General features: G+C 40.3%; 1 protein-coding gene across 6 annotated transcripts in view; it reads left to right on the top strand.

The window, feature by feature from the left end:
• Positions 1-17,368, top strand: part of PRDM2 (PR/SET domain 2) — a 112,912-nt gene that overhangs the window by 19,357 nt on the left and 76,187 nt on the right. For all 6 annotated transcript variants that reach the window (XR_008200716.1, XR_008200717.1, XR_008200718.1 and 3 more), the window contains exon 4: positions 9,687-9,839. Coding sequence is in view for 3 of the 6 variants with exons in the window: in XM_052653495.1 (XP_052509455.1) it covers positions 9,687-9,839 (153 nt within the window). In the remaining 3 variants the exon portion in view is untranslated. The remainder of the gene's footprint in view (positions 1-9,686; positions 9,840-17,368) is intronic.

The raw sequence follows: 17,368 nt of genomic DNA, 5'->3' as shown, positions 1-17,368 counted from the left end.
TTGCTTTGCAGCTGAGAGTTTGGTCTGCCACTTACAGGCTTGCAGACGAACGCCAGTAAAAGACACACCAAGGTGGCCGCTAATATCAATAAAGTACAGTTAGGATCTTTTCTGTCATTTAGAAAGGAATCTCTGTGTTGCTGAAACATTCAGAGTTGGACATACTTAGCACACTGTGTATTTATATAGTTGTTGTTGTTTAGTCCCTAAGTAGCGTCCAGCTCTTTTGCTTCCTCATGGACTGTAGCCCACCAGGCTTCTCTGTCCATGGGATTTCCCAGGTGAGAATACTGGAGTGGGTTGACATTTCCTTCTCCAGGGAGTTTCCCTGACCCAGGGATCGAACCTGTGTCTCCGCATTGGCAGGCGATTCTTTACTACTGAGCCACCTGAGAAGCCGTGTTTGTATAGTGCTTTGACTTTTTAGAAAGGCTTTCATTCTGTTTGTTTCACATTCTCTCAATGATCCTGGAAGATGGGGAGTGGTCACACACTCCTTATGCCGGGAAGCTGTGTAGGTAGACCAGAGGGAGTGGCTCCCTTTGTGGGCACACGTGTGGAGGGTGTTGTCAGAGCAGAACCACGTGTCCATGTGTCCTGCTGCCTGACAGTAGGCAGTTAGAAATGCTTCATTGGTTTGGTGGCGCTGGTGTAGTCACTAAATTGTGTCCGACTCTTGCGACCTCATGGACCTGCCAGGCTCCTCTGTCCGTGGAATTTCCCAGGCAAGAATACCGGAATGGGTTGCCGTTTCCTTCTCCAGGGTATCTTCCCCATTCAGGGGTCGAACTCGGTTGGATCGAACCTAGGTTGGCTGTGTTGCAGTCCGTCTCCTGCATTACAGCTGGATTCTTTGACCGACTGAGCCAGGGTTCAAATCCTGCCTTTGTGACCTGGGTAGGGCCCTTAACCTTTGGGCCCTAAAACCCTCCATTTAAAAATGGGGAGAATAAAAAATAATCTCATGAAGAAAGCTGTGAAGATAAAATATCTTATTATTGTTTCTTGAAGAGTTGCCTGTGAATTAAGCATTTCTATTAAATCTAATTCAGGTCAGCAGCCTCCATGAAACTCCTCAGGTTCTTGTGGAACTCAGTGGCATGACTCCCAGCCAGAGAAGTTTTTTTGGTGGTGAGGAAAAGCATTCCTGTCAGATTGTCTTAGGTGGAAATCACATCTGTTTAACATGTAAATATATAAAAGCCTAAAAATAAAATTCGCCTGGGAAATGTCTGGGGAGTTTCAGTCAAGAAGTTCTGTGGTGTTTGTCCGTCTGTGGTATGTTGCTCTTTTTCTCAGTGCTGTGAACAGTGTTTCTTGCCTTGAGAATTCTAACAGTTTCTCTCAGTAATTTTGAGAGTTTCTCTGAATCCCTTATAATAAATATAGTGATATTTCCTAAGGGGACTTTGGAAATGATGATTTACCATGGGAGTAATTACTTTGTTATTTCACAACTTTCAAGTTAAAAGGGTGCTGTATTTGTGGAAAAAATGCCCAACCAAAAACAAAATTTAATTATTCAAGATAATGGCCAAATGCTTAAAAATGTCTGAACCACAAAATTATGTTCCAAAATAAACTGTATTTTTAATTTTAGAAGTTTCACAAGGGAAACCAACAGACATGCTTTATCAGGTTAGCATTAATCCTGGTGAGGAACCAGAAAACACGTACTCTAGTTCTGTGTGTATCTAAGGTTGAACAAATGTCATTAATATTAAACCTAAGTTTGTGGTACCTGCTTTACTCAACATAACAATTTGATATTGTTGGGCATTTTATATAAGTTACTAATAGTACCTTTTGTTAATTAGGTTTCATTTGCCTTGAAATTCTTAAAAGTATGAATTCGTAGTAGCTTGTTTAAAAAGTATAATTTGGAGCCATGATGTGTTAGATATTAGAGATTCAGTTTTTCCTGTTAACATCCCATTGTTAATTTAAGATACTTCTCCTTATGTTCTGCCGTAGTGGGAATCCTTATAACACGGCCAGTTCTTGTTAGTCAGGTTTAAAGATTTAGTTCTTGTCAAGGCTGGATTTTCTTCCCTGCAATTAAAAAAAAAATCTGGATGTCATTCAAATGGTTTCAACTCTGAGGTCTATATTCCATATAGAAACCTCTCAACCTTTTTGCTCTGTTAAAATAGAAGTAGATATATTTGACATACACATGTGGAAGTATGTATTTGGCAAAGTATAGGAAGCAAAAATTATAATGTACATATTTCTTATAAAGAAAATAAAAATCCAGGTAAAATTTAGTGTTTCCCCGTTAACTTATTCTAACTTTGGTGTTATCCTCTGACTTGCATCAGAATGCCTCCTCTTAATGTCACAGATAGTGCTTATCATTAAAATCTCACTTGGCATTTGTTCGTCCATTACAGCCCCTTAAGACCAGTTTATCTTTTAGCAACCTGGTCTTTCGCCTCCACTAGAACTCCATTTTAAAGCTAATCTATGAGAAAGTGTTAAATTGCTTTTCTTGAGCCCTTGACTATCTTATGCAGCCTTCAGTCCTCTAAGTTTCCACTGAAAGCATGCCATTATATCAGAAATAACAGGAGAGAAACAGGAGAGTATCCTCAGGGTGAATGCATGGAACAGTCAGGTTCTGGAAAGAGGAGAGTACTCTGTGGTCAGTTCCTGGTGGGGAATTGCTGGCAGGCCAAACACTGGACTTCATGTCCCCCCCCGCCCCCCACCGCCACACACACACACACACGCATGCATGCACGCGCGCGCGCACACATGTGCGCACACACACACACACTGAGCAACGTGCAGTATTCTGAAGCCTTTCACATTCACTTCTGTGGGGCTCAGATTGTTTCTAATGAACAGAACTTTTGAATTGTTTGCATGTTTTAGTATGTATTTTTAAGAATAGCCTTGTTAAAGTGTCCGCCTGCAATGTGGGAGACCTGGGTTCAATCCCTGGGTTGGGAAGATCCTCTGGAGAAGGAAATGGCAACCCACTCCAGTATTCTTGCCTGGAGAAACCCATGGACGGAGGAGCTTGGTGGGCTACAGTCCACGGGTTGCAAAGAGTCGGACACGACTGAGCGACTTCACTTTCACTTAGTTTTTAGAGCACTTTAGGTTAACAGGAAAATTGAGCAGAAAGTTGAGTTTCTATATCTCCTTCTCCCCCCTGCCCCAACCTCCATGAGACATGCATACACAGCTTCCCTCACTGGCTTCATTTCCACCAGAATGGGGTATTTGTTACAGCGGACACACCATTATTGCCCAGAGTCCATGGTTTACATTAGGGGCCACTCATGGTGTTGTACCTTCTAATAAGTCTTTTTTAAATTATGAAAGTAATACATGGTCATTGCAAAATAATATAAACAGAAAATTATAAATGAGAAAGTAAAAATCACCAGTCAACCCCATGACATGCATTCTTTTAACTCTTGTTTCTTTGCCTCTTGTTTCTCTTCTGTCTCTCTCACACAGCTACCTATACAAACACTATATCTAGACATTTCATACACAGTTGAGATCAAACAGTTTATGTATGCAGTTTTGTAACATGCTTTTTTATCTTAATATGTTGTAGATGTGTACATGTCAAATGTATATCCCACTTCAAATGCTTATCCACGTCATTATTTCTTATAGCTACCTAGAATTCCATTGTATCCTTCCACTGTTAAACCAGTGGACATTTAAGTAGTTTTAGTCTTTGCATGATATTAATAATTCTTTGGAAGAGAAGGATTGGGAGTTTGGGATTCGCAGATGCTAGTATAGGATCAGAGAACAAGGTATACTTACTGTATGGGAGAGGGCACTATATTCAATATAATGAAAAAGAATATACTTATGTATATAATTGAATCACTTTGCTGTACCAGCAGAAATGAACACAGCACTGTAAGTCATCTCTACTTCCATAATATTAAAAAAGAAACCCAAATTCTTCCAAATATCAAACTAACTGTATATACATATTTGCTTACTTGTCTGGTTATCTTCTTAAGATAAATTCTTAGAAGTATAATTGTTGAGTCAAAAGTTATGTACATTTTAAGTTTTGGTAAAATTTCCTAACAGACCTCCAAAGGGATTGCACTAATTCATATAGCCACCAGGGGTGAATATTCCTTCCTAGCTTTTTAAAACCAATATTGTTGATGTTTTTTGATAGATTTTCCCCTTCTTTCTTATCGATGAAAACTGATAGTCCACTGCTTCCATTTGTATCTTACTATTCAGGCAACAAATTTTGAGTCCAGAGGGTAGAGAGAAGAAGTAGAATTGCATTTCAATTAAAATTGATAGAGAATTTATTTCTGTATAATGAGACTTTAATATTGAATAGTTTTTTTTCAGAAGTGAAAACAAACTTTTTATCATTCAGCACTGTTATGATCAGCTACTAACAAGCACATTTCATAATTTTTGCTATCTCAGTTCTTCTGATTTCAAAGTATTTCTGATTTAAAAATGGACAAAACTATAAAAGAGTAGAGAAGTCAACCAGCTGATTCTGTAGACCCTTTTGTCAGAAAGTACCGCTCAGCTCTTACTGTTCCTTTCCAACTTCTACACCATGCAGAATGTCCTAAGAAAAGACGTAGCTCATGGGGGAAATCCAACCTGCCATCTGTTTTTGCAGTCCAAGAGCTGAGAATGGTTTTTACATTTTCAAGTGGTTTAAACAAAGATCAAGTGTTTTGTGACACATGAAAAGTATATGAAATTCAAACTTCAGTTGATCAATAAAGTTTTGTTGAAACACAGCAATGTTCATTTGTTTACATATTGATTGTGGCTGCTTTTGCCCTGTAGTGGCCAAGTTGAGCAGTTGTGACTGAGACCGTATGGTTTGTAAAGCTGAAAATATTTCCTGGCCCTTTGTAGAAAGTCTGCTGAGCCCTTGTCTGTGTGTGTAAGAGAGAGGGAGTGACCGTGGTGATGTCTGGGATCTTAGGTTTGCTGTGAAGCAGTGTGGTTAATAGAAGTGCAAAGATTTTGAAGCTGTTACTTAAAAGTGGGCTAGCCATAGAGTTGTTTGTCACAGAAACTGCTGCACCAGTCTTCTTCTTCTCTTAGTACCTTCAGGAGGGTGGGGACATTGAAGTACAGAGAATTAAGCCATCTTTCTGAATAAGTGAACTTGTTACTCGATTGACAGCGTGTTAATGGTACAAGGAGAAAATTGAGAGTTTATTTACTTATTTAACCCCTCTGTTAAGCTTACCATGTGACAGGCACTGTCCTCAGTTCTGGAGCACTGAGCTTGGCATATAATACTTGTGGTATTATATAGACGAATGACAGTACCCTGTGGGGATTTTTTTTGTGAAATAAAGAATACTAGAAACGCCCTAAATCTTTCCACAGATGACGGATCTGAAAGCAGTTGGCCTGCCTGGGGTTCTGAAGCTGTCAGTCAGGATGCCCAGGTTTCATGCTGCCTGTTCAGCGATCTTGCCACTAGCAGAGTCTACCTGGAGAGTCTTAGTCTTCGGCATGTTGTGGACCCCTTCGAAAATCTCCCCAGCAAATATACAAATGTACATAAACACAGAACATTTTGAGTACGATTTCTAGGGTTATATGAAATTTTTAAATGGCTCAGTGGTAAAGAATCTGCCTGCAATGCAGGACACATGGGTTTGATCCCTGGGTTGGGAATATCCCCTGGAGAAGGAAATGGCAACTCACTCCAGTACTCTTGCCTGGAAAATCCCATGGACAGAGAAGCCTGGTAGGCTACAGTCCATAGGGTTGCAAAGAGTCGGACATGACTGTGCGACTTCACTTTCAACTTTCGCTTTCTTTGCTTTGTAAACAGAGACTGTTTACAGAGGAAAAACTATTGATTATATGGAAGTATCTCTCCTTAGGATCAAGTCAGCTGAGTATTTCTCGGTCCTAATAAGGATGTGGAAATAGATTTGTTATGTAACATTGTTGAGTTAGAGCTGGGGTGTGAGTTGGACCTGTCTTGGCACTGTCTCTGCCTGAAAGGACAGGAGTCTCATTCTCCCTGTCTTTCCCCACCCTGACTTCATAGTGTGGTGGTACATGTGCAGTCTCGTAACTTGCACGTATATTGAGCGTAATTCTGTCACATTTTCGAAATATGGTTCTGTGTATCAGTCACTGAAGTTAACTCTGGTTGGAAACCAGTTGGAATTCCAGCTATGGTAGAAATTGCGTGAAAACACATTTTCATCCCAGTTCCAATTACAGGTGAAACTCAGTGAAAATGAGAAGGCTACATAGTTTTTTAAAGATGTGTGTGTGATGATGATGGTGACAGTGATGGGAAGAGGATGGGAATGTGAGCCTAGCATTCAGCAGAGCTTGGCTGCCTTCCTAGCCTGCTCTCCCCACCCTCTTCCCTTTTTACTTAGAGATTATACTAAATTAGTGGAGAGAAGGTAGAAAATTCAGATAAGCAGAAGAGGGAAAATGAGAAGTATGAAGAATCCCATTTTCTGAGGAAACCATTATTAACATGTTCATGCATTTAGATTTCAGATCATTTTTCTCTTCATATATTCATATGTTTAAGCCATACTTTTTATAAATGGCTTTATTCAATCATCAGTGTATTATGACTGTCTTTTCTACTGATTATATTTCTACATCTTCTGGTCATCCTTTTCTCCTAATTATAGAGCTAATGTATGTTTACTACTGAGAAAATTCTTAAGAAATACAAAGATTACAGGAAGTAAAAGTTTCCGTATCAGTCAGTCAGTCATTCATACAACAGTATTTTTTAAGGTCTGTCTGTTATTCCACTATATTCTGATATTACCGTACTGAACAAATCTGTGGTGGTCTCCGTTTGACAGTGAGTCTATGGTAAACCACACTCCTGTGGACATCTTTGTACATACATCTTGGTGTGATTGCCCAATATCTCATGAGAATAAATTCCTACAAGTGTATATGCTGATTAAAGCATGTGCATTTTAAAGTTCTTTAGTCAGTATTGCTTAGTTTGATCCAAAAAAAGATTCCAGTTTATTCTATGATCAGCATTTTGGGAGAACGTCTGCTTTCTAATTCTGTGTGGTTTTTTTTCCTCCTTAAAAAACAATTTTTAACCATTTTGCGAATGTAAAAAATTACTTATTTTTGATTATTAGGTAAATTTACTTTTTTTCCTTGAGATTTTGGCCATGTGTATTTCTTTGTGAATTACTAGTTTGCACTTTTTAAAAAACGGAAGTGTCCATCTTTTCTATAAAATTGAGCATTTTAGTTTAAGTGTGACTTAGTAGATTCCTTAGTCTCTTTTGTAACAAAATGAGCTCTACATAAAAACTTTACTCAAGTGGAACACCTTGCTCTTTGCAAGGGTCATTATTGATCTGCGAGCCAGGAAATTCCGGCACAGTCTTACTGTTATCCTCCAGGTGGTAGGTAGACTCTTGTTACTTCTCTCCAGCTGCCTTTAACTGTGTGGGATTTTCCAGCACCATCTCTGCAGTGTTTGTAGCTGTGTCAGTATGTGCGTGGGAGTGTGTGGGAACTCTGCTGTCTCCTATGATAAATCAAAACAAGCCTTTTCATCCCTAAGTTACTAAAAAGTAACCAGTATGGACTGACACTCTTAAAAGACCAACTAAATATTCCCATTTTTGTTATTTTATCATACTGGCAAACTTGGCAAAAGTATCTCATAAGCATTTTAAAGTAAAGCACCTTAAATTATTTTGGTGTGTGAAGTTTAAATTTTGTGTTGTGATTCTGTCTCTTCCACACATACCATGTGGGGCTGCACTTCCTCTTTGTTTTCAAGGGTGAAGAGTGTGTGTGTGCCTGCTCATGTGTGAGTGAGCCGAGAGTGAGTGTGACAGTGAGTTTGAAAAGGAGTCAGATGTGACCTGTATAGCCTCTTTTCAGGTGGTGCAGAGAGATGTTATAGTAAACAACCAGCTGCTGAATAAACTGACTGTGGGTTCTTACAGGATAGTGAAAATACTGTCCTTGACACTTAGTGGGGAGTAAATAAAGTTAACTGCAAAGCACTTTCTAGCATGATCCCTGTCACATAGTAGGTGCTCATTAACTGATGACAGTTATACATTTGTGTATGATAATATCATTTCATTAATTTCATAGTTATTTGTTGAGAGCCTATCTCTGCCAGGCACTGGGCAAAGTCTTACAGGTACTACAGTGAATGCAAAGACTCAGATGTTTTCTCATGGAGCTGATACTCTGGTGTGGGGAAACAGTTACTAAGTAGGAAAATAAGAGCATAAGTACCATGAAGAAAAATAAATCAGGAGATGACTAGATAACTGGGGGTGCTGATGGGAAGACAAGGCTTCATAGTTTTAGCTGGGATGGTCAAGGAAGGGACTGATAAATAGAGGTCAAGCAGCGCTCGGATTAAGATCATCTTTAGTACTCAACTAAGTGAGTGACTTTGGGAAAGTTATATAATCTTTGATCCTTAATTGCCACATATGGCAAAAAGGGGTAATAACCTGATGCATAAGGTTAAATGAGATAATATGGAAAGCATGCAGCATTATGCCAGATGTGTAACCCCTAGCAGGAAGAAAGTGGTGTTCATGGGCCAGTAAGGTGGGCACCGCCCTGGCAGTCCTGGGCTGGGAGACACAGGCATGCCCAGAAGAGCCAAGAGTGGAGGCTTCGTTCCTGAAGGAAAGAAACCTGCAGTAAACAAAGTGTTTAATGTGAAAAGAAGACGTGAGCGGTGAGGGTCTTGACTGTAGGAAAGAAATGGAAGCATCAAGATTCTCTCCTTTCTTCCAAAGGAGAAAGTAGAAGACTCATTTCTTTTGCTTTGTTTTTGACAGACTGTCACCAATTGATTCTATTTCAGTGTCTAATCAAGTGTTTTACAGTCTAAATTTGGGGAAGTAGAACATAGATGTATGTATGTATGTATGTATGTATCTACAAAGTAAGAAACAGCTGCTCAGTAGACTCTCTTTAAATGAAGGCATGAGAGCCAGAGGCCTCTAGGAGGAGGAGTTGATGGAGAGTGGATAATCAAGGAGGGCTTCTGTCTTGCAAGTGTGGAGTTGATCTGACTCCTCAGAGACAGGCCAGGATTTTGGTCTTGTTTCAGAAGGAAACTGATATTTCCCAGAATACAGATTTTCTGGGTAGAGAAGTGTTTAAGGTCAACAGAGTCTGCAGAAAAAGCATCACGCCCTATCACCCACATGGAGGGAGGTTCACACTGCATGCTTCCTTACTGAAGTTTCTGTCAGCACTGCAGCAAAGGCACCTGCTGAGCTGTGGACCCCAGCAGGACTGGACCCCCACTCTGGAATTGCTGAACAGCCCAGGAGGCTCAGGGCGTTTGGGTGCTGAGGAGCACTGCTGCAGTCTTGCACTTCTCTGTTCTATGGGGAGGAGAGCTATCATTAGGCCTCGTGTTCGTGTTTGCGAAGGATTTGGAGACCGTCAAGCACATTTATTATATAGCACATAAAGTTTAGCAGAAAAAAATTACACCCAAATAGAAAAATAACTAATGAGGATTATATCATTTTGGACCTCAGCTTTCATTTTTATTTCCTTTTTTATGCTGCTTATTCTGTTGATGTGAAATGCTTTATGGAGTACTTCCATATAATGAGCAGGAATTGTCTTAAAAATTGAAAATGGAAACATTTAAAAGATACCCCTATTTTAACAGCTGTCCTTTTCCCCCATCCAAGGTCTATTACCCAAATTTGGGATGGATGTGCATTGATGCCACCGATCCAGAGAAGGGGAACTGGCTGCGCTATGTGAATTGGGCTTGCTCAGGAGAAGAGCAAAATTTATTTCCACTGGAAATCAACAGGGCCATTTACTATAAAACTTTAAAGGTAAGAGTGTTAGAATTAGTCTGCTGTTAGATACTCTACGTGCATTTCTTCAAATGCTGTCCTTAGTCACGGCTATCAGTAACGACTTCGCAGACTTTGAAAGGGTTATATTTGAAAGGGATTCACCACCCTGAAAGGTCTGTGTTTTAATTATACAGTTGCCACTGCTTATGTGAGGAAGGGCACTAAAGCATGAAGATTGTGTTAAGTAATTACATACGGCATCTTTATTGATACTGATGAGTTAAGCATGTATGTGGCAGATACTTCTCTCCTCTTAAGACACAAATGCACTGGGAACTGTCTTGACAGTCCACTTTATCTAACTGTACGAAACTCAACAGCTCTGGTGGTTCTGTGTTAACAGAAAACACATTCTTAGTCTTCAGTCTAATGTAGCTTTGGATTAGCTTTTCTTTTGCCTAAATGTTTTTAATATGAATGTATTTATTTATTATTTTTGGCTGTGCTGGGTCTTTGTCGCTGCTCAAGCTTTTCTTTCGTCACGTGAGTGGGGCTGCTCTCTAGTTGCAGTGTAGGCTTTCCACTGTGTGGCTTCTCTTGCTGCAGAGCATGGGCTGTAGCACACACAGACTTCTGTAGTTGCAGCAGGTGGGCTCAGTAGTTGCAGCTCCTGGGTTCTGGAGCACAGGCTTAATGGTTGTGGCACGCGGGCTTTGTTGCTCCATGGCATGTGGGATCTTCCCAGATCAGGGACTGAACCTGTGTCTCCTGCGTTGGCAAGCAGATTCTTTACCACTGAGCCACCAGGGAAGCCCCATCTTTTCCATGAATTTTATTCAGAATGAAAATTACACAGAATATGTTTCTTACTTCTGCTAAAGGAAAAAAAGAGGAAAATCATTTTTTGGAGTTTATGGTGCGGTCAGGGGTCACTGAGTACATTCAGGGAAGTTAGAATTTGGAAGGGTTGTTATCTCTGCAACAAGCAAGCCCTCATCTGTCTCCCTCATTTCCATGTTCTCCTGGCAGGCAAATCTGCACTCACCATACAGGGAAATGTTCCCAAAGGCCAAGTCTTGAAGCTCTAAAGAGAGAGGATTGTTGCTCTTTGCATTCTGGATTAGATATGGTTGCTAAAATTGCTACAAGGCAGGTTTTCCTTTATTCACTTACTTTCATTAAAAATGACGTAGATTGTGGGCCGGTCCTTGAAAAAACTTAATCTCCATGGAGCTGAAAACTCTTTGATGAGCAAGCATTTAAGATGATGGTCATCTTTGCAGCATGCTGAGTTTTGACTGTATCTCGCACTAGAACTTGGCAAATTATCTTAGAGCTGTTTAGTTTTCCTTTGCTTTCCTTTGTATTTTTCCCTGTCGGATTTAGCCAGTTGGTTTGTCCTTTTTCTCATCTAAACGCACGTTCTTGCTTCTAGTTCCTGCAGGAAATATTTCTTTGTAGTACTTTCTTATTTAAAACTTCTGTAACCTTCTTTCCCATTTTCTTTCTGCTGGATGATTTTTCTGGCGTGATTTCCTAGTAGGCATTACTGTACAGTTTTGTTACACTGGAGTCTGAGATTGGGTTCACACTTTGATTCAAGAATTCATTCTGTTTCTCAAATTTATTTAAAGTGGAAGTTACATCTAATTACATCAGTGAGGAGAATCCTGGTGGAGAGAAAATACCAATGAGGTGTGCATATGAGACAGTCAAGGGAGTGGAAATGAGGTTCCAGGGCAGAGAGAGCCCAGGGAGATGCTGGGACACTTGGCAATGCTTTCATCAGACTTGAAGTTGAGGTGTGTTCATCTCTGATGGCAAAGCCAAGAACCGCTGAGAAGCAAGGGAGAATAGTGTTTGGGAGTGAACTCTGGAGCCAAACTCCTGGATTAAATCCTCACTTGCTCTGTGACCCAAGGCAAGTCACTGTGATTTTACCAGATGTGCAACCTTAGGCAAGTCACTTTCTGTGCCTCAGTTTCCTTCTTTGTACGATACAGATAATTATATATTGACCTCAGAGGGTTATCAAGAGGACTGCATAGGTGATTGTGGGTAGAGTTCTAGCATGTGATAAGTACTAAATAAATAGTAGCTGTTATTTTTGGCAAGGCACAGTAGTGTCATGAATAGGAATAGGGACTCTGGAGCAGACTGCCTTGTGAGCAGATTTTGCCTTCAAGAGAAGCACAGGGAAGAAGACAGGGAAGCATGAGAAGTTACACCTTCTGTCTTAATTTTCTCATCTGTAAAAATGGAGGTAATAGTAAAATTAATAGTGTTGTTATTGTTGTTTAGTTACTAAGTCATGTCTGACTCTTTTTTGACCCTATGGACTGTAGCTCACCAGGCTTCGTCTGCCTATGAGATTTTCCAGGCAAGAATACTGGAGTGGGTTTCTGTTTCCTTCTCTTGGGGATCTTCCTGATCCAGGGACCGAACCCAGGTCTCCTGCATTGCAGGCGGATTCTTTACCATCTGAGCTACCGGGGAAGCTGAACATTAATAATACAGTCATGAAAATTAAACAAACCAACATGTGCAAGATTCTGTGAAGAGTTCTTGTCTAACCTAAGTACTCAAAGTGTTACTGACTACCTGTACTATCATTTTTACTTTTCTTTGTTGGAAGTAACGGAGCTTTAATCTTTGTAGACCTCCTCCAATCTTGACCTTTGATTTTGCTCAAGTATGCATTAGGCGTTTTAGATTCTTTTACTAGTGATTATATTCTGTGAGGTTAAGCTTTTTATGGGTTCAGTTCAGTCGCTCAGTCGTGTCCGACTCTTTGCGACCCCATGAATTACAGCACGCCAGGCCTCCCTGTCCATCACCAGCTCCCGGAGTTCACTCAGACTCACGTCCATCGAGTCAGTGATGCCACCCAGCCATCTCATTCTCTGTCGTCCCCTTCTCCTCCTGCCCCCAATCCCTCCCAGCATTACAGTCTTTTCCAATGAGTCAACTCTTCGCATGAGGTGGCCAAAGTACTGGAGTTTCAGCTTCAGCATCAGTCCTTCCAAAGAACACCCAGGACTGAATGGACTGGTTGGATCTGCTTGCAGTCCAAGGGACTCTCAAGAGTCTTCTCCAACAGCACAGTTCAAAAGTATCAAATTCTTCAGCGCTCAGCTTTCTTCACAGTCCAGCTCTCACATCCATACATGACCACTGGAAAAATCATAGCCTTGACTAGATGGACCTTTGTTGGCAAAGTAATATCTGTGCTTTTGAATATGCCATCTAGGTTGGTCATAACTTTCCTTCCAAGGAGTAAGCGTCTTTTAATTTCATGGCTGCAGTCACCATCTGCAGTGATTTTGGAGCCCCCCAAAATAAAGTCTGACACTGTTTCCACTGTTTTCCCATCTGTTTCCCATGAAGTGATGGGACCAGATGCCAGGATCTTCGTTTTCTGAACGTTGAGCTTTCAGCCAACTTTTTCACTTCCTCTTTCACTTTCATCAAGAGGCTTTTTAGTTCCTCTTCACTTTCTGTCATAAGGGTGATGTCATTTGCATATCTGAGGTTATTGATATTTCTCCTGGCAATCTTGATTCCAGCTTGTGTTTCTTCCAGCCCAGCGTTTCTCATGATGTAGTATGCATAGAAGTTAAATAAGCAGGGTGACAATATACAGCCTTGACTTACTCCTTTTCCTATTTGGAACCAGTCTGTTGTTCCATGTCCAGTTCTAACTGTTGCTTCCTGATCTGCATATCGGTTTCTCAAGAGGCAGGTCAGGTAGTCTGGTATTCGCATCTCTTTCAGAATTTTCCAGTTTATTGTGATCCACACAGTCAAAGGCTTTGGCATAGTCAATAAAGCAGAAATAGATGTTTTTCTGGAACTCTCTTGCTTTTTCGAGATCCAGCGGATGTTGGCAATTAGATCTCTGGTTCCTCTGCCTTTTCTAAAACCAGCTTGGGTTAGGTTTTGTAAATAACTTACATGTGATGATATTCTTCTGGGCTCTGTATCACCTTCTCAGCTATCAACTGGATAGTTGAGAAATCTCAACACTGGTTTTGTTTGTAATCTGATTAAAAACTGTTTTAAATTCCTGTGGATTGTCAGCCTGCTCTTCATTCATTCACCTATTCATCAGTTCTTCATTGTTGTTGTTCAGTCTCTTAAGTTGTGTCCCAACTCTGCATTCCCGTGGCCTTCGGCATGCCAGGCTTCCCTGTCCTTTACTATCTCCCAGAGTTTGCTCAAACTCATGTCCATTGAATCGGTGATGCCATCCAACGATCTCTTCCTGTTGCCTCCTTCTCTTCCTGCCCTCAGTCTTTTCCAGCATCAGGGTCTTTTCCAGTGAGTCAGCTCTTCTCATCACGTGGCCAGAGTATTGAAACTTCAGCTTTAGCATCAGTCCTTCTGATGCATATTCAGAGTTCATTTCCTTTAGGATTGACTGGTTTGATCTCCTTGCTGTCCAAGGGACTCTCAAGAGTCTTCTCTAGCAGCACAGTTTGAAAGCATCAGTTCTTTGTTGCTCAGCCTTCTTTATGGTCCAACTCTCACATCTGTACATGACTGCTGGAAAAACCATAGCCTTGGCTATGTGGACCTTTGTTGAAAAAGTGATGTCTCTGCTTCTTAATATGCTGTCTAGGTTTGTCATAGCTCTTCTTCTAAGGAGCAAGAGTTTTAATTTCATGGCTGCAGTCATTGTCTGCAGTGACCTTGGGGTCCAGGAAAATAAAAACTGTCACTGCTTCCACTTTTCCCCCTTCTATTTGCCATGGCATGATGAAATCCAGTGCCATGATCTTCGTTTTTTGAATGTAGTTCCAGGCCAACTTTTTCACTCTCTACTCTTTCACCCTCATCAAGAGGCTTTAGTTCCATCTTCACTTTCTGCCATTAGGGTGGTATCATCTGCTTATCTGAGATTGTTGATATTTCTCTCAGCAGTCTTGATTACAGCTTGTGTGTCATCCACCCCAGCATTTTGCATGATGTACTCTGCATCGAAATTAAATAAACAGGATGACAATATATAGCCTTTTTGTATTCCTTTCCCAATTTGGAACCGGTCGATTGTTCCCTATCTGGTTCTAACTGGTGCTTCTTGACCCACATACAGGTTTCTCAGGAAACAGGTAAGGTGGTCTGGTACTCCCATTTCTTTTAGACTTTTCTACAGTTTGTTGTGATCCACACAGTCAAAGCCTTTAACATACTGAAGCAGTACATGGTTTTCTGGAATCCGCTTGCTTTTTCCATGCTCCATCAAATGTTGGAATTTGATCTCAGTTTCTTCTGCTTCTTTGAAACCCAGCTTATACATCTGGAAGTTCTTGGTTCACATACTGCTGAAGCCTAGCTTGAAGGATTTTGAGCATTACCTTGCTAGCCTGTGAAATGAGTGCAGTTGAACAGTAGCTGAAACGTTGTTTGGTATTGCCCTTCTTTGTGGCCGTTGCTGAATTTTCAAAATTTGCTGCCATATTGAGTGCATCTCCTCAACAGCGTCATCTTTCAGGATTTGAAATATCTCAGCTGGAATTCCTTTACCTCCACTAGCTTTGTTCATAGTAATGCTTCATAAGGCCCACTTGACTTCACACTCCAGGCAGTGACCGCATCATCACAGTTATCCAGGTCATGAGACCTTTTCTGTACAGTTCTGTGTATTCTTGCCACCTCCTCTTCATCTCTTCTGCTTCTGTTAGGTCCTTGCCATGTCTGTCCTTTATTGTGCCCTTCCTTGCATGAAAGTTCCCTTGGTATCTCCAATTTTCTTGGAAAGATCTGTAGTCTTTCCTATTCTATTGTTTGCCTCTATGTCTGCATTAATTCTGGAAATGCTGAGTGTCTGCTACATAGTAGGTATTCTTCTGTAGTAATGAACTGAAGAGACAAGGTCTCTGGTCTCTTGGAGCTTCCAGTTCATGGAGGAGGTGGCAGATAATAAACAAGTGAACAAGTAAACAAGGTAACTTCCAAGAACAATACATGAATTGAAGATAATATAATATGATGGAGTGACCAGATGGTCAGGGAGGTGCTTTAGCTCTGGTAGGTCAGGAAAGAGCAAATGTGGACACACTTCCTCCCTCCCCATGCTGCCATGAGATGGAGCCAGCCATGAGAAGATTTCTACAGGAAGAGCATTTCAAGAAGAGGGGCTCTGGTAGAAGCAGAGGTATTGAAGTGGGAGTAAGCTAGATGGGGGCCCAGCAGTTGTTTGGTTTTTCTTTCTTTCCTTTTTTATAAAGAAAGGAGAGAGGAGAGGAGATGGAGAGAGGAGAGGAATGGTGGATGAGGCTAGTGAGATAGGGCAGGATCAGATCAGGGGTGGGGCTTCTGGCTTGTATGGAAACTAGTTTTAGTCTTCAGTTCTGTTCACCCATTTGAGAGTTGAGTCTGTCTGACTGTTGACTTTTTAAAAGATCATGCTGCAGGATAAGATTGTAGGTGGGTAAGCATTTGTGTGTTCTCATGATTCTGGAGTATTTCTCTTAATTTGCCCTACTGTCAGGAATATTGGAAATTATTGCCTGTAGCTAATTGCCCTGGTAACATTTTGAGTTTATATTTACTAATATTTAGAGAAGAGAGAGTGCTTAATTCTATAAGCACTCTTATAGAACCTGTTAGAACCCAAAGGACAAGTTTAAAGTCTTTTTGTTGTTTTTTGGTTAAATATCAAAATAATTTTTTTAAAAGTTTGCTTGGACTTTTGACTTTATGTTTTTTTTATTTCATTTTATTTATTATATTATTTTTTTTTACTTTACAGTATTGTATTGGTTTTGCCATACATCAACATGACTTTATGTTTTAAAATGTGGGTTTATATTTCCCGCGTCTAGGGACGTAAATTTTCTTAAAAAACCTTAAATGTGCTTAGCAGTGCAGAAGAAATAAACAGTACGATGGAGACGCAAATAATTGTTGATTTTAAAAGGTGTATTATTTTCCCCTTCATAAACGCTTGTTGTTTGTGTAGCTGTCTTACTAAGTTGGGAAGCATATAGCTCAGTAAAGTAATGGCTGTCTCAGTGACTACAATTTTGAAGGGTGTTCAATAGGTAACAAATTGGGTTGCTCCTAATCTAGCTGCTCACCAGCTCATTAACCATTTAGAAATTTTGTATTAGTGGTAAAGACAGATATTGAGATGTTTTGTGTTTTTAGCATCTACAAAAGAGTACCCTCCTAAGTAGAGAGTTTGTGCTCTTTATCAACTTCTTCCCGTTGCTAGTACAGTTAGTACTCTGCAGAAGGTTGAAGTGGAATAAATGTGAACACTTGGGCTGAGTCGAGGAGGAATCTTGAAGATGTCTGGTGGGTTCTTCTAGCCAGTGTTCTGGTTATATTGTTTTGTTTAGGAATAAATGGGTGATAGATTTTTCCTCACTCCTTTTCATGTTCTTTTTTACTTTGGTTTTATTTAACACTACATATTTCTGCAAACTCTAATCACTTCAAGTGATCATATATATATATATATATATATATATATATATATATGTATAATCTCACTTCACCATTTCATAAATATGTGACTTGTAATAAAAACATAGAGAAGCATACTATACACTTGGAAC

This window comes from Budorcas taxicolor, chromosome 16 (assembly GCF_023091745.1).
Source record: "Budorcas taxicolor isolate Tak-1 chromosome 16, Takin1.1, whole genome shotgun sequence".
In the NCBI taxonomy this organism is placed as follows: domain Eukaryota; kingdom Metazoa; phylum Chordata; class Mammalia; order Artiodactyla; family Bovidae; genus Budorcas; species Budorcas taxicolor.
Note: the sequence above shows the minus strand (reverse complement) of the source record. Positions and strands in the feature narration are given on the sequence as shown.